Below are 23,920 nucleotides of genomic sequence, written 5' to 3'. Positions count from 1 at the left end.
ACCAGGACCGAAATAAACTGAACTGACAGTAAATCTTAAATTGAGATTTTTAGCGACCAATGAAGCATATAATCACATTATCTACATGAATAATTTCTGTACCACTAGTGAATAAAAATATTGTTTTTTAAAACTTTCTTCATCCTTTTTATATTTCTTTTTCATATTACTTATGATGAACATATGAATTTGGTACAGTAGTTTATATATATTTATAATTTATAAAGGATACCATATTCATACATTGTGGGTACATGCTCAAAATATTTTTATTGAATGTGATAAGAGGTTTAAAGATCACTGCCCTCAAGAAACTTCCCACACGTGGACAAAGAAACATATGTGAATGTGGACCGTGACATTGTTTGGAAAAGTGAAAGTAACCTAAATTTCCTGTACAGAGGAATGGACAAAAAAAATTGTGGTATATCCATGCAATGGAATATTATACAATGGTTTAAGTGAATGGATAAGGGACACATATATGAATATGACTAAATATTAAAATAATATTTTAATGTAATATATTTTGTAATATGATTGCAGAATGACATATACACAGGACAATAACATTTTAAGTTTAAAAACATGCCAAAAACATATTGTTTATAGATACATATATATGTAGCAATATGTAACGTTAAAAAAATTCATGAGAAAGATCAGTATCAAACTCTCGACCTATTTTTGACTGAAGTATTGCCATTGATTTAAAAGACTGTAGTCTATTAAGTCCTGCAGCTTCCTGATACCACATAATTAAGAGGATTCCATTTTGCTTAAGATTCTATACACTATTCCTTTATTTCATACATCACTCAGAAGTCTGACTTCCTGAAATTTTTGAAGTTGTTCTAATTATCAGTTTGTTTCTGACGCTAGTTTTTCAGAACTTCCCTTTTTTTTAAAAATGTGTCTCCTGGGCATTACTGAAAAAATAAATAATAAAACCTTTGATCCATTAAGAATTTGTTGTTGCCAATAAAAAGAAAAAAGTTTCTGGTTTAGCTTTTACCACATGGATGGATTGGTGGAGTTAAGTGTTGGTGACCTCATGTATCCTTCTTCTTTTCTAAGATCTCATCAAAGACAACGAAGGAGGAGAGGGAGAGGGAGAGGAGTGAGGAAGGGGGGAAAGGGGAGGGGAAGGAAGAGTGGGAGGGGAAGGAAGAGGGGGAGGAGAGGAAGAGGAGGAGAAGAACAAGAAGAGGAGAAGAAGAACGAAGCTTTAACAGCACCAGAACAAGAAAGGATACCACAATCTAAATTGTCCAAAGTTTCTAAAGTTAGGAGACATTTCTGACAAAATCAAAGCAATGGATTCTGAGGCACAAAACAATACTCTGAGGCACAAAGGAAATCCCAGAGGTGCTGCCAGCTCAGAATCAAATACAAAAGTCAGGAAAGGGCCAGGTGACCATTATTAGTGTACTTCCTTCCAGGTCTGCTAAGGCAGTTGTGTGTATGTGAGTGTGTGAGGGACAGAACAACAATCCAGAAGACAGAAAAGGTATTAGGGGCTGAACTGTGCTCCCCACTTCCCAATTCATATGTGGAAGTCCTAACCCCCCAGTATCTTGGAATGGGACTGACTGTATTTGGAGACAAGGTCTTTAAAGAGGTAAAATGAAGTCATTAGGGTGGGCCTTAATCCAAGATGACTGGTGTCCTTATAAGAAGAGGAGATTAAGACACAAGCACACACAGAGAGATGACCATGTGAGGACAAAGGGAGAAGACGGCATCTACAAGCCAAGGAGAGAGACCTCAGAGAAAACCAGCCCTGCCGACACCTTGATCTCAGATGTCCAGCCTCCAGAATGGTGAGGAAGTAATTTTCTTTTTGTTTAAGCCTCCCAGTCTGTGGTACTTTGTTATGGCAGCCCTAGCAAACGAATACAGAAGGGAACAAAGAAAATGAGGGAAGGAACCAAAAATTCAAAGGGCCTAGTGCAGGCAAGATGAATAAAATCACATCCAGACTTAGTTTCACTGCAGAGAAATGTGAGAACACCAAGGAGAAAGGAGATAACAAAAGCGTGGAGGGAAGAAAATGAAATCAACTACAAAGACTGGCACACGCTTTTTGTTGTTGTTTTTTTTTGTCTGCACAACTAGGTACTAGATGCCAGTAGAAAAAAAAAACCTCCAAGGTTCTGGGAGAAAATAGCATCCAACCTATGATGAAGTGTGCGACTAGAAAAAGGCATTTTCAGGCACACAAGGGCTTGCAATTTACCTCACTGCTTCTCTTGACAAGATAACTGAGCATATCCCGCAGCAAAACAAGAAAGGTGTCCCAGAAAGATGACATGAGATCCAAGAAAGAAAGGCAGAAACTTGGGCATACGATGAAAATTCTTTGAGGGTAGTGGCATCACAAGATTACAGAGCAAAGGTTCCAGTGAGATCAAAGCGCATGCTGAAGGTTTCCAGAGACATGGATCCCTGGATCGGCTCACCTTGGGGATAAAGGCTTATGCTTTTGTCAATGAGAGGCCAAGTAAGTTACAGGAAAAAACAAAAGCTATGCGAGAAAGCCTTGGTTCAATTAAGGCAATCAAGATGCAGTACCACCGAACAATTCATGGAATGTCAATGAATCTTGACATTCAGAACATTTCCCTTTGAGGATACATTTTCAAGTTTATAAAGTTACATTCTCTTCTCTTTCAGACTGATCGCTCTTATTACACTATGACTAATATTTATACAGTCAAATTGTAAATCCTGTGTATTGATCTACTTTTTAGACTCCACCTAGCACATGAAATACACGGAAAAATAAATGTAAGTATTAACAATGTGAAACATGGGCAGTTAAGAGAGATGAAGAGTACATTAATTTCTTTATACCATTAAATTAGTAGATACCGCTGTAATAATATACTTATTTATCTATTAATGTGTTCTAGTGGTAGCTAGTAAAAGCTAAAATCAGAAATTCAGTTGTAGCCACAAAGAAATGGGAATTGTGGTAAGGGTTAAGGCAAATAGGAGACCTACTCTCATTTTCTCCCAATTTATTCTTATTAAAAAAGTGTATTTATAGTAAACTGGCTTTTTTGCTATATAGTTCTATGAGTTTTAACACGTCTAGATTTATATAAACATCATCACAATCAGGATACAGACCAGTTCCACTGCCCCCAAATCTCCCTCACGCTACCGCGTAGTTAAACCTTTCCTCCACTCCTACCCATGTCAACCACTAATCTGTTCTTCATTCTTAGGGGTTTTTTTTGCCACTTCCAGAATGTCATATAAACTGAATTATATAGTATGTATAACTTTTTGAGATTGGCTTCTTTGATGGCATAATGCACTTGAATATCTTTTATATCGTTGCATGTATCAATAGTTCATTCCTTGTTTTTCTTGAGTAATATTCCATTGTATGGATGCAATAAAGTCTGATGTCTGTTTATCCATCACCCACTGAAGGATATTTGGGTGACTCCCAATCTTTGGTGATTATAAACAGAGCTTCTATAAACATTTGAGTATAGGTTTTATGTGAGCATAAATTTGCATTTCTCTAGGATAAATATCTAGGAGTGAGATGGCTGGCTCACATGGTAAGTGTATATTGAATTTTATAAGAAATTGCCAAACTGTTTTTCAGAATGGCTGTACCATTTTGCACTTCCATTACCAATGCATGGGAGGTCTAGTTGCTCTGTATCCTCACCAGCACTTGACACTGTCAATTTAAAAAATTATTATAGGGGCTTCCCTGGTGGCACAGTGGTTGAGAATCTGCCTGCCAATGCAGGGGACACGGGTTTGAGCCCTGGTCTGGGAAGATCCCACATGCCGTGGAGCAGCTAAGCCCGTGAGCCACAACTACTGAGCCTGCGCGTCTGGAGCCTGTGCTCCGCAACAAGAGAGGCCGCGACAGTGAGAGGCCCGCACACCGTGATGAAGAGTGGCCCCTGCTCGCCGCAACTGGAGAAAGCCCACGCACAGAAACGAAGACCCAACACAGCCAAAAATAAATAAATAAATAAATAAAGTGTAAAATTAAAAAAAGAAAAAAAATTATTATAGCCATCCAATAGGTGTGTCATGAAAACTCACTGTGCTTTTAATTTATATTTCCTTAATAACCAATGATGTTGAACATTTTTTCATGTGCTTATTTGTGTATATTCTTTGGTAAAATGTCTGTTAAAATCTTCTGCTCTATTTTTTAACTGGATTATTTTATTATTGAGTTTTGAGAGTACTTTATATATTCTGGGTACAAATTCTTTGTCAGATATGTATGTGATTTGTAAATATTTTCTCCCTGTTTGTAGCTTATCTTTTCATTCTCTTAACAGTGAGATTTATAGAACAGATGTTTTTAGTTTTGAGAAAATTTATTTTTTTTCTTTTATGGATTATGCTTTTGGTGTCATATCTAAGAACTCAAGTCACAAAGATTTTCTGTTTCCCTATAAAAATTTAATAGTTGAACATTTTACATGTAGGTCTGTAATCAATTTTGAGTTAACTTTCCTACATGATGTATAAGATTTTTTATATAATTTTGTATAAAATGTGAAGTTTAGGACAAATTCATTTTTTACATATGAGTGTCCAAATGTTTCAACACCATTTTTGTAAAAGACTATACTTATTAGCCCACTGAATTGTCTTTGTACTTTTGTCAAAAGTCAGTTGACTGTACTTGGGTGGGTCTATTTCTGGACCATTACACTGACCAATTATGCTAAGTGAAATCTGCTAGACAGAGAAAGACAAATACTGTATGGTGTCACTTATATGGGGAACCTAAAAAGAAAAAGTTGAATCCATAGAAACAGAGAATAGAGTGATAGCTGCCAAGGAAGGAGGGAATGGTGAGGGGAGATGTTGGCCAAAGGGTATAAACTTTCAGTTTTAAGATGAATAAGTTCTAAGGATCTAAAGTACAGCATGGTGACTAATTAATACTATATTGTATACTTGAAATTTGCTAAGAGATTGGATCTTAAAATTCTCATAATTTAAAAAGGGTAACTTTGAGGTGATGAATATGTTAATTAACTTGATTGTGATAAATATTTTACAGTGTATACATATATCAAATCATCACGTTGTATACTTTAAGTATATACAATTTTGTCAATTATACCTCAATAAAACTGGAAAAATCATAAACCAAAACACCAATGCTACGATTGAGATAGGAAATGCACTAAACCTATAGATCAATTTGGGGAGGATTGACATCTTTTCTATATTAAGTTCTCTAATCAATGAAACCAACATATCTCTCCATTTATTTAGCTCTTCATTGATTTTTCATCAGTCTTTTGTAGTTTCAGCTCTCAAATCCTGTATATGTCTTATAAGATTTATAATTAGTATTTCATCACTTTTTTTGAGCTATGGTAAAAGGTATAGTTTAAAAATTTCAGTTTCCAATCATTTATTGCTAGTATATAGAAATATGTTTGTTTTGTTGTTGGCCTTGTATCCTGTAACCTTTCTAAACTCACTTATTGATTCTATGGGCTTTTTCTGTAGAGTCCTTGGGAATTGTTTATGCAATCATGCCTTCTGTGAGTTGGGATAGTTTTATTTTTTCCTTTCCAATCTAGATGCTTTTACTTATTTTTCTTGCCTCATGGCACTAGCATCCAGAAGGACTGTGAATAGGAGTGGAGTGGACAATCTAACCTGGTTCCTGATCTTAGGGGGAGAGCATTTAGACTTTTGCCTTTAAGTACAACGTTAGCTTGGATTTTTTTAGATGTACATTTTCCGAGTAAGGAAGTTCCCTTCAGTTCCTAGTTTGCTGAGAGTTGTTAAATGAATGGATGCTGAATTTCATCAAATGTTTTTTGTGCATCAATTGATATGATGATGTGGATTTTCCTCTTCAGTTTATTAAGATGATGGATTTTATTTATGATTTAAAAAACATTGAACCAGCCTTACATTCTTGAGGTAAACCACATACTCTCATTTTATATCCTTGTTATAGTTGAATTTTACTATGGGTATACATTAGTTATGTAAGAAGCTGATATAACTTAAGTTTTAAAGAAATACACATACCTGATTCCATTTTGTCCTTTTTCTGGCTTCTGGTTAAGGCCATCCTTTACCTGAGAAAGAAAACATTTTCAAATCTAACTTATCAGAATAAGTTCAGAAGGAGAGTGATATTGGCATTTATCCTAGGAGCTAAGGGCACCGTGATTACGTTTGCTGGGCTCCACCCTTCAGCCCTGGTTCACCTGAAGTTAAGATGAGCCTCTACAACTTTTCATGCTTGCTTTCTAGTGGTTCCACAGAACACTGCTCTCCAAGAATTTAGGGCAAGCCACTCAACAGTCCCCTAATTAAACACATTACCAAGAAGTCTTAAGTCCATAACGCAGTTCTGTAGAAGCTCACTTAAACTCACCTTACAGAATACCCACAACCCCTTCATTAGGTCAACTACACCTTCATAGCTTCTTTATATGCTGAATGGAATATCCAGATGCTTATATTTTGTCATGAAATCATTTTTATTCATTTCTATTGCTTTTACCTGATGTATTCACTCTATTTTTTTAGAGACAGCTCTAATTTCCCAATTACTCAGTGCAAATTTTTTAAATGAATGCCATTAAAGATATATTTAAAACTTTATCTCAAAAAGTCTCTGAGAATGCACACAGGTACTCTGTGTGACCTGTGTACACATACACCATACCGTGCCCAGAAGGTCTTTTTAAAGTTTGTAAAATTACTATTAACCCTTCCCATCCGCCAGTCAAACCTTTACTGGAAGTCAAATGACTGTGTCCTTGAAGAAGGAAGAATTGAGGATTATCTAATATAATACTACATGGGGAGGAAAAAAAGTCACACCACTAAAAGGCCGTGTCTCCAACAGCACAGTCAAGAGTCAGCTGCAAGTGTACAGCTACTTACCACTTGGTAATTGTTTGGGCCCCAGACTAGAAGGGTATGGCGATGGCCCTGCTCAAAGTTATGAGTTACTAGAGTGACTGGTGATCCAGTAGAAGAAATGTATATACTTGTCAGTTTGTCTGCATTGAAAGTCATAAATTCACTTTTCTATAATGGGGAGAAAGGAATCACAGTTAATACCAGAGCCTTGTTCTGCACTGACACTGTCGTGCATATTATTTCGCATTCCCAGGTCATGTTCATACACATCCAAAAATGCCTCGATGGGGGCTGGCATTGGTTTGTCTCAGCCTCCGCCCTAGCCCACCCCTGTGGACTGTATCCTGAAGTTGTTTAGCATTACCACAAGAATTATGATTTTCATCCAGCATTTTACTTTCATTTTATGAAGATAAATGCTACGGAAATTATTTCTACCATTGGGCAAAGAACAGCATTGAGGAAAAGCAACAGCCTGGGTGAAAATCAATACTGGGACTTCCCAAGCATCGGGATTCAAACGTTCTTTCTTCCTTCACGATTATTAGTTTGGCAAGATCTAAGGGAGTGGTTCTCAATGGCGGCTGACCAGGAATGTGACCAGTTAAATCAAAATTTCTGGAGTTGGGTTGCAGGCGTCAGAATTGTCAAAGCTCTCCAGACTTAAGGTTGAGAAGCTCTAATCGAGACCAATGACCGTCCACCCACAGTAGGGTTTTCCAGTCTCAGCACTGTTGGCATTTGGGGCAGATAATTCTTTGTTGAGGAGGCTGCATGTCAGCACCTCTGGCTTCTACATAGGAGACGCCAAAAGCACATTCCCAGTTGTGACCATTAAAAATGTCTCCAGAGATTGCCAGGTGTTCCCTGTGGGGGCTGTTTTGATAGCCCCGGCGGAGAACCGTCGACCCAGAATCTTGCTATTTAAAGTGTGGTTCCACGTACCGGCAGCAGCAGTGTCACCCGAGAGCTTGTAAAAATGCAGCCTTTCAGACCCACTGGTCACAAATCTGCATTTTAACAAGCTCCCCAGGTGATTCACAGACACAGTAAAGAGCACACTGGTCCAGAGTGAAGCCAAGATGAGATCAGAGATGAAGGCATTTCACTTCTGGGCTCATCTTTGGATTTACACAAGAACCAAGAAGATCGGCTTCTCCAAATCCTATTGTGATAACTCAGGTCAGAAGAGGAAAAAGAAAGTTGCATTTCCTTCTACTTACTGGAGACGTCTGGTTAACTGTCACTGTCGTTCCAGGAAAAGATATAGTCATGATGTCATTGCCTATATTCAATACTTTAATTTGGACTTCATTTCCTTTGGGGAAGACGGGAAGAGTTTTCTGAGCAAAATAAAAGAGAATTGGCAGTGAGGTCCTCAGTGCATACTGAAGATGACCTTAACCGTGGCACTGGAGTCACTCTCCCCCCGGCCGAGGAAGGTGGGCTGGCTGAGGCACACGACGCACCCACCACAAAGCCCAGGAGGCCTCCAATCCTGCACTTCATGGCGCCCATAGAAAGTGATGCTCGGACAGAACATGGAAGCAGTCAGCAAGAGGCTGCTCTCGGTCCTACCTAGCCACCTCCAGGGCAGACCTGGTCAAAGGATGCCAGGTTATGAAGCCTAATACCTGAGGGGTCCGAGTAACCATCGCCTAAATGAAGGTTGATCTTGTTGTAGCACCTGAGGTCTGCTCTCCCTCGTAACTCTAGAAGCTCAGACCTCAGCCCTGGACATGGTGCTCTAAATATCCCCTCACAATGCTTGGGAGCCTCCTGCCTCTCACCCTGCTCAGGGTTTCTGCCTTTTCCTTACAATGCCTTCTCCCAAAACCCAGTGTCACTGAAGTAATCCACGTCTACTTTAGCCCCACAATTCATTTCCCATAAAGCTAGTGATGTCCAAGAGAAAGTGAGCACACCCAAGCTCAAGGCAGCATTACTGACCACAGCCAAGAGGTGGAATGACCCAAATGTCCATCCACAGATAAATGGATAAACAAAATGTGGTATATCCATATGACAGACTATTATTCTGCCTGAAGGAAGGAAATTCCGACATGTGCTACAACCTGGATGAAACTTGGTGACACCGTGCTCAGTGAAATAAGTCAGACACAAAAGGACAAATACTGTATGACTCCCCTTATCTGACGTACAGAGAGCAGTCAAATTCAACGAGACAAAATGGAATGGTCATGGCCGGGGGTCTGGGGGAAAGGGAAATGGGGAGTTGTTGTTTAATGGGTTCAGGGTTTCAGTTTTGCAAGATGAGAAGTGTTCTAGAGATTGAGGTCACAACAGTACGCATGTACCTAGTGCTACCAAACTGTACATGTAGAAATGGTTAAGACGGCAAATTTTATGTTATACATATTTTACCACACTTAAAAATTTAAAAAGAGAGAGAGAAGGGAAGGAGGGAGGGAGGGAGAGGGACAGAGACAGAAATAGAGAAAGAGACAGAGAAAAAGAGAGACATGGGTGTGGAGGGGTGGGAAAAGGAGGGGAGGGGATGGGGGGAGAGAGAGAGACAGAGAGAAAATGAGAGAGAGAGATTTTACCTCTCATCTTACATACTACATAACACCCTGTGTGGATTAGCTCGGGAACCAACCATCATCAGGAATGTTAGAATACAAAAGGCATCTTCCCATGAACAATTTCCCATCACAATTTACACATTTTTGAAGGACTTTGTGAGTGACGAACCTCTTTTAACCAGATCTCCTAGGAGTTTAAATAGCAAAAGAACAAGTTCCACAAACTTCCCTCCCCTTATAAAAACTGTATTATTGGGCTTCCCTGGTGGCCCAGTGGTTGAGAATCTGCCTGCCAATGCAGGGGACACGGGTTTGAGCCCTGGTCTGGGAAGATCCCACATGCCGCGGAGCAACTAGGCCCGTGAGCCACAACTACTGAGCCTGCGCGTCTGGAGCCTGTGCTCCGCAACAAGAGAGGCCGCGACAGTGAGAGGCCCGCACACCATGATGAAGAGTGGCCCCCGCTCGCCACAACTAGAGAAAGCCCTCGCACAGAAACGAAGACCCAACACAGCCATAAATAAATAAATAAATAAAAATTTAAAGAGAACATTATATCTTAAAAAAAAAACAAAACACTGTATTATAAATGGAAGCCCCTGTGTAACTGCCATCTAAGTTTTCTCCTAATTCAGTGCACCCTTTTGGCCCTATTCCTGGCTGCGTCCTTTGCAGTGACAAGGACCCACAGGGCACGCTGACTGAAAGGGACTGTTTTGCCCTGCAGCACATCATCCACAGCCCCAGGACTTAGTTTATCAGCAAGTCCCTGGCCTCCCTCATCCTCTCGGTCCTGGAGAAGGCCGCTCCACCAGACCCACCAAGAAAGGCCACTGGAGAATCAGAAAGCAACTCACCTCGATCTCCACCTGCACAATTGCAGCTGCCACAAAAGCCATGGAAGCCAGCAGCATCCCAACTACCATCCTCTTCAAGGAGCTGGCGGGACAAGCAAGAGGGTGTCTCTCCGCCAGCCGCAGGGGAGCAAGCTGATGGTAAACCCACAAGGGAAGCACCCCTCTCCCGCCCGCCTCCCCCAGACAAAACCAACTCCCCCCCAAAACACGTGGATTCCAAGCGTCTCTCTGTCTCTTATTCATGACCAGGACTAAGGAGGATAAATGTTACAGCTTCTCATTTGCATTTGGACATTTAATTTCTAGAAACTACTTTGGACCACAGTTACTATTTCTATCATCTACACATACGAGGGAGCCTTAATGAGAGGCTTTTTTCAGGGTGCCATTAATAGCACTTTTATTTTCAGGGCAAATTTTCAGAAACGTCGGCACATAGGCATCTGATTCAAAAATATTTCTTTGAAAACTCCCTCACGTAGGTGGTGTCATGGGAGAGCAGCCCCACGTTCTTTCTCCTGAGGCTCTGGGAGCTGAGGGAGCGCAGCCCATCCGCAAAGCCCCGGGACAGATGGAGTCCGAACCCCAACCCGAGGGTCACCTACGTGAAATTGAAGCCGCATTTTGCGATCAGAGGATACACCACGGCGTCCATGATGGGAACCAGGATGACGATCAGGATGGCGTTCACGGTCTGCAGGGGAAGCGGAGAGAAGCTGTTACTGCCTCCGTGGCGGCTCTGAGCTCTGAAAGCCACTTAGATATCTTCTCTTACCTGCATCTGATCCGGCTGAATTTCCATAATTCCCTAAAAAGAGGCGGAAAATCTCATGGATAAGTTCGCACAGAGGATCAGTTGGGGGGTTGGAATGTTATGAGAGGGAAGCAAAAAGGGGGCAAAGGGGCTAAAGCAAAGGAATAGGGACCAGGGGCTGTAAAACAGCTCCAGGTCCCAGACTTACAATTTTCCCACTCATAGTTGTTGCTTGCAGTGTCCACCTGGAGCCCTTAAATACAAGTAAGTTTACTGCGTCATTTGGGAATGTGGGTTTTAAACATTTTATAAGTCAGTGCGGAGCCTTTTCCAAATCAGGAACGAGGTCTGAACTGCTATGCGGTTTAAAGATGTTTTTCAACAACAGGCTCCTCTCCCAGCTCCATGGTGATTGTAGGTAAGAAGAAACAACTTGCATTTCTGCTGTTCAGCTAACAACATACAGCACTCCAACCACTCACGAAGAGCCTACAGAGTACCACTATGAGATAAGCTCTCCTTCATAAAGACAAAAATGTATTTCTGAGGTTTGCTGGGAAGCTGACATCACCTGCAAGGTGAAAGCATCTTCACACCCTGAGGATATTTTATGTTCACTGGGATCAAAGTTTCAGGAACATTATTACTGTTAAGAGCCTACTGTTATGTTAAAAAAAAACACAAAAAACAAAAAAACAAGAAGGGAGTATCATTGTCATTAAAGTAAATTTTAAGAAGTAAAATGGTGATATAATGCAAATGTGAAAAAAAAAAAAGAGCCTATTGTTGACAGCCTAGGTTGTCCTAAAATGTAATTCCATCAAGAGAGTGATGGATTTAAACCTGGGCAGCCTAGTTATATTCAACCTATTTTGTAAAAGATGAGGCAGGACTGTACAAGTATATGTTATATATTCCATGGAGAACTGGATATGTGAATTTTTCAACATAATCTATCATCTCTACTAGGAGAACATCATAGAAAGTCAGGAAATATGCTACCGGTTGAGTTCTTAATATAAGCCAGTCACTGATTACTTACTATACATTCTCTCTTTTGATCCTCACGGCCTTGTCCTGGGTTATTACCCTTTCAGAAGGGTTAAAGGATTACACCAAGTCACACAGATGAAAGGTGTTCAGTGCATTTCTAGTGCAAGCCTGATTCTAATAACCAGTCCCCGCCCAACATGCAAAACTTGTTCTTAAGATGTTGGTCTAAATTCCATACTTACAAATAAGGAGATTAATGTCTATACTCAGTTTTTTCCAAGAGATGGTTTACCCTTTTAATAATCCTTCCTGCACAATAAAACCATACATGTGTGTAAATTTCTTCTTAAACCCCAGTTTCTAAAAGAAAGGATAGCTTATTACTTTGGCTACTGAGCATCATGCATTGGGTTTTCTAACCCTATTTAGAAAAATTCCTAGGCACTCATCTTCCAGCTGTGGGAGAAAGAGCAGGGTGACAAGTCAATGATGTGTTCTAGTTCCTGCTCTGATAAGAATGACTTTGGCAGGCATTTCACATTTCTGGATGGTGCTTCTAGCCCAAGAATCCCATTTCAGTGTGGAAGATATCAAGTCCCTCTCAGTCTAAATATTCTGTAGATCCCATAAAAGACAATACAGCTTTTACATGCTGTATCAGGAGAGAAGCTCTGTATCCTCACTTTGACTGGCAGCAGTCCTGGATACTTGTCTTTCCCAAGGCTCATTTACTTGACCCCGCCTACTTTTCTTCATTGTTTTGTCACAGAAATGTGGATAGAACCATCTAGATCATTTAAAAAAAAAAAAAGAAAAAAGAAAAGAAAGAAAGAAACCCAAGGTGATCTAACAGTTACCAAATAAATGAAAGATAAAAAAGGAACTGGAAGAGAACATTTTCAGGAGCTAAACACTAAGTAAGTACAGCTTGCTATGCGGTAATGCCCAAAGAATGTTTTGTTAATGAAGATGTACAGAAACACAGTTTCATATTACCTGCTGATCAAACAAGGCCCAGAACATGGGGAGAGGAATATACAGGAACATCACTCTTGTAACCATCTTAATTTGCGAGATCAGCCGCTCCTGCAGTTGGAGTGAGGGCGGGGACAAATCAGACATGACCTGTGCCAGAGCGCTCAGCCAGTGCTATTTTCAGCGTAGACACATTTGCATCTAGAGACAAGCTGGGAGGTGAGTAATTGGTCCAAGAACCCTATCACAGGTTTCTTTAGAAAACCCCAAATTCCTAAGGTGTTGAAAATCAGAGTGAAAACATCTTTAGGAGGTAAATTATTCAAATTTAAATGTAAATTCACTAAATGTAAATCCCACCACCATCACTTAACTCTTCCGTATTCAAACTAAAGTTATGTGGTCATAATGACATATCACTAATGGCAGATTATTCCACATGAACATCTGTGAAGAGGTAATATTGTTTCCAGATAAATTATATCCATTGTTTCTCAAGTTCTTTTCAATATAAATAAGCACTCTCACACAGAGTCTTATCTAAAATGCTAACAAAGTTTATGAAGATACGACTGATAATTCTGTCCATGTAGCCTATTTAATAATACGTGTTACGATCACTGGGGCCGCTGTAGCAATAATCATCACTTACGTCGTATTTCTCGGTAGCCCAGTCCAGCCAGTGTTCCCTCTTGGGAAATCTCTTACTCCGATGCCTAATCCTATTTTTGATGGCAAACTGAAGGAAGGAAGAACAATCAAGTTTCAAAACAGAACTGATTCCTTTATCAGTGCAACACATTTCAATGAAACTCCCTTTAATGGAAGACTTACGAGAGAAGCAAAATATAAAATTGTAGACGTTAGTATAATGACGATGCTAAAGGCATAACATGCATTTATTTCAAACCTCTCACTAACTAAGAGCATTTGAGCCGGGGTAAACAAAGTCACGCTGTTACTTACTACTTTACTCTCCGGGTTCTCTAGAGAGGAGCGTTCAGTAGAAATACAACACATGATACATTTGCCATTTGAGTTTTCTGGTAGCCATGTTAACAAGTAAAAGGGAAACAGGTGAAATTCATTTTAAATATATTTTATTTAACCCAACAAACCCCAAATATGGTCTTAACATGTACTCAATGTTAAAAAATTAATGAAAAAATTTACATTCTCTTTTCATACCAAGTCTTCAAAATCTAGGGTATACTTCACGCTTACGCCACATTTCAATTTGGATGCTAAATTTTTATCAAAAATGTTTGATGTGGGGCTTCCCTGGTGGCGCAGTGGTTGAGAGTCCGCCTGCTAATGCAGGGGACACGGGTTCGAGCCCTGGCCTGGGAAGATCCCACATGCCGCGGAGCGGCTGGGCCCGTGAGCCACAACTGCTGAGCCTGCGCGTCTGGAGCCTGTGCTCCGCAATGAGAGAGGCCGCGACGGTGAGAGGCCCGCGCATCGCGATGAAGGGTGGCCCCCGCTTGCCACAACTGGAGAAAGCCCTCGCACAGAAACGAAGACCCAACACAGCCAAAATCAATCAATCAATCAATCAATCAAAACATACACATCTGATTCAAGATCCTCATTAAAAAAAAAAAAAAAAGAGAGTCAGCCTGTCCTTTGAAGATTTGAAGCCAGGCATTGACTTCTCCTTTAAAAAAAAAAAAAAAAAAAAAAAATCCACTTCAAGCTTGGCAAAAAAAAAAAAAAATGTTTGATGTGTATTTACATTGCCTAAAATTTATGCTTGAAAAACTAGACTTACACACCTAAGTTGCTTCAAACATATTTAAAAGCTGTCCAATAACTGAATTGAGTACTGGTTTTGAAATTTAAGAGAACCCACTACATAGAAATACATGTATAAGAAATTACATAATTTAAATTAATTTAAGTGAAATCCAATTTAAAATTCTGTTCCCCAGTTGCACTTGCCACATTTCAAATGTTCAATAGCCACACGTGGCTAGTGGCTACCATACTGGATGGTGAAGGCCTATTATAATGTATTACAGTCACACGAAGGAGAGGGAGAACTCACTACATAGAAACAGAATTAGAAGAAAATAAAGATTATAGTTGAACATATTTTAAAACATGGTAACACTGATCCAAAAAACATACCTACCTACCACTACCCATTACAAAATCAGAGGCTTCCAAGATTCCTTTTTTGTAAGATGCCTTTAGGAAAGCAAAGTGCATTCACAGTGATGTAACAGCAGGAGAAGGCGACGGTGATGCCAGCTGGGGACATGCATATGACTTTGTGACTTAAAAGCAATAACTCAAAGCTACGAGATGACTTAGGATGCTGGGAAATAACAATATCATTCTCATGACTAAATAGCTCGAAGTTGTTCTTTTGGCATTGGGACTAAGTCATCAATTACCTGGGAAGAAAGAACTTAGAGATCACTGGAATTGGATCATTCCTATTAGACTGGAAAAAGCTTTTTGGTGGGAATAGTTCCAATGTTAGAGGAAAGTATAGGAGGAAAAGGGAATAGCAGCGAGGCGGGAGAAATTTTGACTTTGATAAAGCATACATGTATAGTTTAACACAGTAACACCAGGAAAAGGGGAAAGTAAGTGACTAAAGTTATCTTAAGGCTGCCTTTACATCCAAAAGATTATCCACACTTAAAAAAAAAAAATGAGTGACACATTACTCCCTGATTATACAATGTAGATATTCCTAAAAAAAAAAAAATGGGTAGCACATTTGCGAATAAAGTTATTTGACTCCATTATTTTAAAATTCCTACACTCAATATTTATTTCCTGCCTTAAAATGTGCCTGTGTGGACACATACCGTGTAGATGCACATGGAAGAAACCATATTCCTCATGTTCCTATTTGGTGAAGTAGTCTTGGAAACAAGACTTCTGATGGCTGCATAGTATGATATAGATGTACTATAAGTTAAACACTGTTCTATTTTCAGCAACTTGCTGGACTTCAATTTTTGTCATAAATTTTTTTCTAAGTATTACACACATTGATAATCTTTTAATGTGAAGCTGTGTTCATTTTTAAAAGTTATTTTCTTGGCCTTAGTTCCTGCAAGTAGGATTACTGACACTTTCCACACTTCAGACTCTGGATATACACTATGAAACCAGACCTCTCCATTTTTGTTTCACTGCTCCCTGACAAACATCAGATGTTGTCTGTCATTTTGAGAGGTAAAGAGTCCCTTTGATTTGTTTTTCTTTCACCACTGATCTTATTTTATAAGTTCAATAGCCATTTCCATCCCTCCCTTTTTGAGTTCTGTTTGTGTCCTTTTCCATTTGGTGAGTTTTATAAGAAACTTCAATTTATCAAAAAAGGAAAGAACACGAACAAAATGTCTAAAGGAAGGTCAAAGATTCATTGAATTTTAATTTAAAGGAGGTAGAAGGCTCTGGGGTGACTAAATGAGATTGAGAGAGAGGACTACTGAAATACTTACCCCAACACAGCTGGCGACTTTAGCCATGACATTACCCTGGGGCTGGACATTCTTGTACATTCCACTGCCAATGACAAATACAACTGGGGAGGGCAAAAGAAGATAAGTCAACAGGGAGTTTGACAGAACTATCTGTGAACTAGAATATGTGTTTTTATTTGAGTTACAACCTTGTTTTGGAAATACCGGGATTACTCATAGAGTGGGTTTACCTTCCTCTCTCCTGGTTTCCAAAGTGCTTTTGATTCTAATAATCACAGCAGCTTCTGAGAAATATTATATTGTGTTCTCATATACGAACATTGAAGCCTAATACTATCTCCTTCCCAGAACTTGGGGCAGCTTGCAGACACTCGGTAGAGCTATTTGAGCACAAGTTCTAGCCCTCTTTACAGGGATAAATGCTTTCACAAAGCAGATTAATGCATTATTCTACAAATACATAGAACACAACTTTAATTTTCTGGCTGCAATAGCAAGAGAAAGTTTCTTCTGTTTTTTAAATCTTCAGACAAAAATAGGAATTAATCTGTTGAAACTTCTACTTAATCACATATGGCAGAATTTATTCTGTGGTCATGATACAGAAACAGTTACCATTAATTGCATGTGCAGTTACAGTTTTACAAAAAGTTAAAAGTTCTCTTTCAATGAGGCCATTCTTCCATGGACCTTCTTAGAAAATGCATAATACTGTGAAAATAACTTAGGGGAAAAAAAAGCCTTTCTGCAAGAGACTCTGAAAACCACAATCCCTATGCTGGGATTTCTGATTATCCAATACCACAATTCAATAATTTTAAAACATCGATGAATTGTTTGACTTCTACTTGTTTTCCTCAATTTAAGAAGGCTTGAAGTTTTGACAAGTGCCAACTCTCAAGCATATCTCCAAGTATGTGCCTGGATTGTAGATGTTCTTTATAGTTAAAGGAAGAGAAGTTTACTTGTATTCTCACCCAATGCTAATTTCCGTCAATCCAGACATGGAATACCCAGTTGAGTATTCCATTTGAGTTTACCTCTTTTTGCCAACCAATATTTTAATCTTTAAGCTTCTGATTAACTAATGAACTTGTTCAAGCATAGCATTGTTGCCGATAGGAACTTCTAGAGATGGTGGTAAGGCATGGGATTTGGCCTCTTCTCAAATTCATTATAAGAAAAAGCATAATCTTTGATGTAAGGATGACTCATAGAGACGAAAAGAGAATTTACCTGATGCCAATTTAACACAGCATCTGGCATAGAATCATAGTTTTTGAAAACCTATCTCTTTACCCAGAATTAGAGGAGAGAAGGCATATATGAGCCTTCTAGGGGAGAGTGGAAATATTTAAACAATTACAGAAGAAAATGGATGTTAAAAAGGGGGCGAATCCTGAGCTTTCGCCTAAGTGTAAGGATAAAGCTAAATTACTACAACATGAGCAAAAGAGATGAAATAAGGGCATACTCAATACTATTAAAAACTGGTAAAAAAAAAAAATCAGAGAATGTGATAGTGCTGACTGCTACCTCATCTGAGAGGGAGGAGATGCTATGAAGGCTTGAGACAGTTATTGGGTTCTGTTTCCTTCTTTTGCTTCTGTTGTAGATTGAACTGTGTTCTCCCCAAAAGATGTTGAAGTCCCTGTCCCCAGGACCTCAGAATGTTACCTCATTTGGAAATACAATCTTTGCAGATGATCAAGTTAAGAAGAAGTCATTAGGGTGGGTCCTACTTCAAAATGACTGGTGTCCTTATCAAAAGGGGAAATTTGGACACAGATGCACGCACAGGGGGAAGGCCATGGACAGAGTGAAGTTATACTGCCACAAGCCAGGGAACTATTAGAGGTAGCAGGGAAGCCTGGAAGAGATTCTTCCCTAGGGCCTTCAGAGGGAGCATGGCCCTGCTGACATACTGCTTGGACTTCCAGCCTCCAGAACTGTAAGACAATTAATAAATTTCTATTGTTTAAGCTACTCAGTCTGTGATATTTTGTTATGGCAGCCCAAGGAAATGAAGACACCCACCATCTTTTAAACTGGACTATCCCTTGTAGAAAACTTCTTCAGACCTCCTAAAAAGCCAATGCCAAGAACTTATGTGCAAATGACTATACACATATACTCCTCCCAGAGGGAAGACAGTCTTGTAGAAATATTTAGAGATGATACATTATGGAAAACTAGATGTTCACTGGAAATATTTAAGTGACAATTGGACCAGGTTGCCATGTCTTCAGGCAAGTTGTAGATGAGCACATGTTGATAAGAACAAAAGCTTTCAGCCATGGGTTCACCTAGTCTAGCAGGTTCTATCACCTTCTTCTTAATCTGCCTAAATAGTTTCAAACCTTTAAATGTCCAACTCAATTGATCCCTTTTCCTCTAGACTCTTTTTTGATCCTACTTTCTCTGAAACAATATGCCAACTCTACTTTCTTTGAATTCTCAGAGTATGTTTAACATGGGATGGCAATTCTTTGTATTACTTACTATTACAATTTGTTACATGAACTTTTAAAAACTGGTCACAACAATTAATATGAGGGCCTGACCTGATCATAGGACTGTATTAATTCAACTGATTTCTACTTACTCAGAGATACAGCCATAAGGGCAGCAGGAACCCCAAACGCCAATGGGTAACAAGATTGTTTACTGTGAATTCCACATACTTGAACTGGGGAGAAATGACAAGATTAAAATTCATTATGGCAATGGTAATACTCATCTATTTCCCAGTTTTGTAAATCCCTAACTGGTTCTTACGTATTGTTTTCACTTAATGTTCTAGACTTATCCATTTGTCTTACTGATGTCATTGCAAGTAGACTGTCATTGCAGTAGACTGATGTCTACTACAAGGCTGAGCAAACGGCTTTGTAGTAGAAAGAGCAGGAGATCGAGGCGGGTTCTAACCTTAGCCACTAAATAGATGTCTGATACCAGCTAAGCCAAAATCAGTGGGAACCCTTATGTTCTGTGGACTTACTTAGCGGGAGAGATGAAAATGACCTAGACACAATAATGTGAAGAAAGTGGGACTCAGAAAGTAAAATCAAAGGGCCCTGGAAAATCAGGATTATATGTCCCTGAATTCATGTCAATTAGAAAACAATTAGATGACCCAGGGTAGGGGTCAATAAACTTTTTTGTGAAGAGCCAGAGAGTAAATCTTTTAGGCTGTGGACCTGTCCTAACTACTCAGCCCTGCCTTTGTAGGTGAAAGTAGCCATAGACAATACACACATGGATGGTCTTGTCCAGATTTCTGGATTTGGCCTGTGGGCCATAGTCTCCTAACTCCTGTCTGAAGATCTATTTTAGCTCTGAAATCCTAGGGTTGGTAGGGAAAAAATTAAGACTCTTGGAAGGGGCAACAGAAATTACTGGAAATCCTTTCGATGGAGTTCTGGAGCCTCCAGGAATCATCTGATCCTAAAGGGGTTTGTCTTTGTTTTTGACCAACTGTTTCACAGTTCTGCAGAGAAAGAAGTTAACTAGGCAGAAAACTATAGTCATGCAAATGTTTCCTGTTACTGTACAAATGATTCCTATTCACAGCAGTGTAAAATAATCCCCCCACCCAGTAAAGAATATAAATCTCTGTTAGTCAAATCCTCATTTGAACTGATTGTAGCAGCTTTCCAGTTCCCTCATTAACTAATAAGTTACATAAAATCTGTCATGCTGATGTTATATCTGTATGAGAGCCATGATTTTCCCTTAAAAATTATCTTATTACACATTTTCTAATTCAAACATGCACAGCACATATTCTAGTAGAACCTGGAGGCGGGGGAGGTTAGGGGGTGAGAAAACATAATATAAGAATAAAATCTAGTAAATTTTCATACAAAGCAAGTTGGAATGGGGTTTAAGTGTCATCTTCAAAGTGCTACTACAGGCAGAAGTACATAAACTCCATAAATTATCTTCTTTCATGGTTTATTCTGACTCGAGGTGTGGACACCATAGTCCTGTTTTGGTCTAATTTGTCCCCAAATATTCCCTTCCACATGGGAAATTCATAAACCCTCAGTGGAGTGCTGACAAGCACAAAAATATGAGCTGATGATAGATGCTGTCCCATTCTCTTCCTTGGGGGCAGTTCTTTTAGAAATAACTGAGATGATGGGAAAGCAAAGAATAAAACCTTGCCTGCTAAATTCTTCCTGACTCACTGAACATCATTGGGGAGCAAAGCTTGAAGGCAAAAATGTCAACTATGGCCCACCCGGTGTGGTTTCCAAACAGCCTCTCTTGTCTTATATCTTACCATGAGTAAGGACTTTGCATTAACAATAATTTAGAAAAATCAATTGTTATGCTAAGGATGGTTTAAATTTTTCAGGGGTCACGGGGATAAGGGATTCAGATAAGATTAGGAGTTAAATCTTGAAAGAAAAGTAGCTGGCATTCCAGATTTCATTGTATCCTCTAGGATGTATGTGACAGCCGAGGCATCGTGGGAGAATTGAGGGACAAGACAAACCAACAAGGACTCAACCTTTTCACCTGACTTCTCTTCACAATTAAAAAAAGAAAAATCAAGGTCCACTTCAGATATTTTTTACCTCTGAGCATGGGAGTGATGATAGTAGACAGCAAACTTCCAGCATTAATGGCCAAATAAAAGATGGAAAAAAATCTGTTTCTTTGCTTTTCCTGTAATAAAAAAGGATAAGGTAGGATGACTTTGGCTATACAGTAACGGATCAACTGTAGCCGATGATCTGACTTGACTTTGAACTTAGCTTTGGTCAGTGTCTTACTTTCACGTGTACTTGAACAGCCTCCAATGGAGAATACACTTTGACCGTGGAATTTGATTCCTGGGTGTTTATAATCACTTACATGGTTTCTGTGGAGATGCATGCTCTCACCTGACCCTCTTCAAACTGATCTCCACCAAATGCAGACACACAAGGCTTTATCCCTCCGGTACCCAGAGCTATCAGGGCCAGGCCAACCATGGACAGTGCCCTAGGGAAAGAGGTGAGTATTGCTGAAATGTGAGATCCTTAAAAGCATCGGCCTCCCTTTCCCCTAATTTCCCTAAGAGGACCAGGCACACAGAGAAGGGATTCAACCCGTATGAGAAGATAATTCACAGAAATGCAGTCTTGACAGCTGAATGAAACTTGAACTCAAGGGCCTTCAAATTCATACTTTTATCTAATAATTTACCATCTAGAAAATTTAAAGAAATGGCTTGAATACGGAACAAAGATTTATGTATGGAGTTCTTTTGTAGCCTTATGATTTTTAGCAAAAGAATGGGTAAGTGGGGCTTCCCTGGTGGCGCAGTGGTTGAGAATCTGCCTGCCAATGCAGGGGACACGGGTTCGAGCCCTGGTCTGGGAAGATCCCACATGCCGCGGAGCAGCTAAGCCCGTGAGCCACAACTACTGAGCCTGCGCGTCTGGAGCCTGTGCTCCGCAACAAGAGAGGCCGCGATAGTGAGAGGCTCGCGCACCGCGATGAAGAGTGGCCCCCGCTCGCCGCAACTAGAGAAAGCCCTCGCACAGAAACGAAGACCCAACACAGCTAAAAATAATAAATAAATAATAAATAAATAAATTTATTTTAAAAAAAGTGTACACTTTAAAAAAAAAAGAAAAAGAATGGGTAAGTGAAATTTTAAGCATTGTCTCTGGTACAGTCATAATAGACTAATAATAGTCATTAAAAGACATTAGAAAACATGATTTAATTGCAAAGCAGAATAGCAGGTTATGTAGTAGGATCTTAACTTGTTTACAAAGTACAGAAGACTGAAAAAAGTAGAGCAAAATGTTTATTATTATAACTTTTTAGAATAAAAAAGATTATTTATAATAAAAGGGATTAAAGAGTATTTTTTAAATTTACTTTTGTGTTTTCCAAGTTATCTGTGTTTTATCTCCTGAACTGAAAAAAGCACTCACAGAATTTACCAACCCTCATTTTGTAGTTTTGTTAGATTTACAATAGGTTACTACAAATTTCAGGTTTTAAAAGTGTTTATTCCATATCTTCTTGATTGCTAATATTGTTTTAAAATGCTAAAAAAATATTTTATGAAACAGATAAAGTCAAGGAAGATACTGCACAAAGAAAGAATTCTTTAAAAAATCATGCCCATCTTCCTAGATTAACTGGCAGAAGCACCTCTTTCACCTTGCTTGTCTCTTAAAACAACTTGTGTTTGGTGGTGTCACTCTGAGCATTTTAAAGGACAACAAAAATGTGGCCAATTGAATATTATATACCATGCACTCTCGTGAGGATTGTAGGCAGGTTTCAATACTAACCCCATGAAATAAAATAAGTCACTAAGCTTTCTTGAGTACCTACTGCTTGCCAGGCAGTGTTCTAGGTGTTCTACCTGGATTAACGCACAGGCAGGTACTATTACAAATGAGGACACCTGGGCACAGAGGTTAAGAAACTTATTGAAGATCAATAGTAGTAAGAGGCACGGCAGAACTTGAACCCATACAGCCTGGCTCCAAAGTCCATGTTCTTAATTGATATTGTAGATTAGAAAATTGAGGTGTGGAGGAGATAAGTTGGCCTAGGTCCTACAGCTCCTCTGTGGGACTCAGATCCTGGAAATCTGAGCTGTGGATTATACCCTACTTATACCCACTCCCCTACACCTACACAGTTCCCTGGGGGCACCACGGGTTCACATCCAGGGACCTAGCCTGGATGGCAATCTGACTAACAAACCAGAAACACAGATACTGCAGATACAAATTTGAATTTCAATAATATTTTCCCAACCCATTAGATGGTTTACTCATAGATCGAGGAATCGAAGCAAAAGAACAGGAAACGAAATAAATCTTTACAACTTGTCTGCTAAGCCAGACTGCCATGAAGGGAAATTCATTTCACAGAGGAGCAGTTGTCAATAACACTGTTCATCAAGAAAGCAGAACATGGGGCTGGAAAAAATATTTATGAAACTGAATTACTGAAAAATGAGCAGAAATGTGGTACAAGACAGAAAATCAAAGGTACAGAGTCTTGAGGAAACCTGGGGCAATTGAGGATCAAGGTCTGTGGGAGTTAATGTCCCTCTAGGGAAGATGGAGATTAATACAAACATCCTGTGCACTGACCATGCCTCATGGGAGATGCACCCAAGACACCAAGCCTTCAAGTGAGCAATGACTCCAGACAACTGTTAGGATGGTGACATACTGAGGACCCAACTCTGAGTCAGTTAAACACCTTTCTCTGCACTGATGAGGGAGGAAAGGTTTCCTTACGCTTATGGTGAAGGTTCAAGGAAAACGATTAAAAATTAGAGCACCAAAGGGGGGAGGGATAAATTAGGAGTTTGGGATCAGCAGATACCAACTACTATACATAAAATAGATAAACAACAAGGTCCTACTGTACAGCACAGAGAACTATATTCAATATCTTGTAATAAACCATAATGGAAAA

At 39.4% G+C, this 23,920-nt stretch overlaps 1 protein-coding gene across 1 annotated transcript in view; it reads right to left on the bottom strand.

Moving 5' to 3' along the window:
• The window catches only part of SLC15A1 (solute carrier family 15 member 1), a 42,259-nt gene that overhangs the window by 7,579 nt on the left and 10,760 nt on the right, over positions 1–23,920 (bottom strand). The window contains exons 7-19 of the mRNA XM_007196924.2: positions 21,364–21,463; positions 21,055–21,145; positions 19,074–19,157; positions 16,487–16,569; positions 13,675–13,761; positions 13,044–13,133; positions 11,263–11,307; positions 11,076–11,108; positions 10,906–10,994; positions 10,301–10,382; positions 8,121–8,240; positions 6,919–7,065; positions 6,052–6,101 (exon numbers count right to left, since the gene is read on the bottom strand). Coding sequence (XP_007196986.2) covers positions 6,052–6,101; positions 6,919–7,065; positions 8,121–8,240; positions 10,301–10,382; positions 10,906–10,994; positions 11,076–11,108; positions 11,263–11,307; positions 13,044–13,133; positions 13,675–13,761; positions 16,487–16,569; positions 19,074–19,157; positions 21,055–21,145; positions 21,364–21,463 — 1,101 coding nt within the window. The remainder of the gene's footprint in view (positions 1–6,051; positions 6,102–6,918; positions 7,066–8,120; positions 8,241–10,300; positions 10,383–10,905; positions 10,995–11,075; positions 11,109–11,262; positions 11,308–13,043; positions 13,134–13,674; positions 13,762–16,486; positions 16,570–19,073; positions 19,158–21,054; positions 21,146–21,363; positions 21,464–23,920) is intronic.

Source organism: Balaenoptera acutorostrata, chromosome 18 (assembly GCF_949987535.1).
Source record: "Balaenoptera acutorostrata chromosome 18, mBalAcu1.1, whole genome shotgun sequence".
Lineage (NCBI taxonomy): Eukaryota > Metazoa > Chordata > Mammalia > Artiodactyla > Balaenopteridae > Balaenoptera > Balaenoptera acutorostrata.
This window is presented reverse-complemented; position numbering and strand designations above follow the sequence as displayed.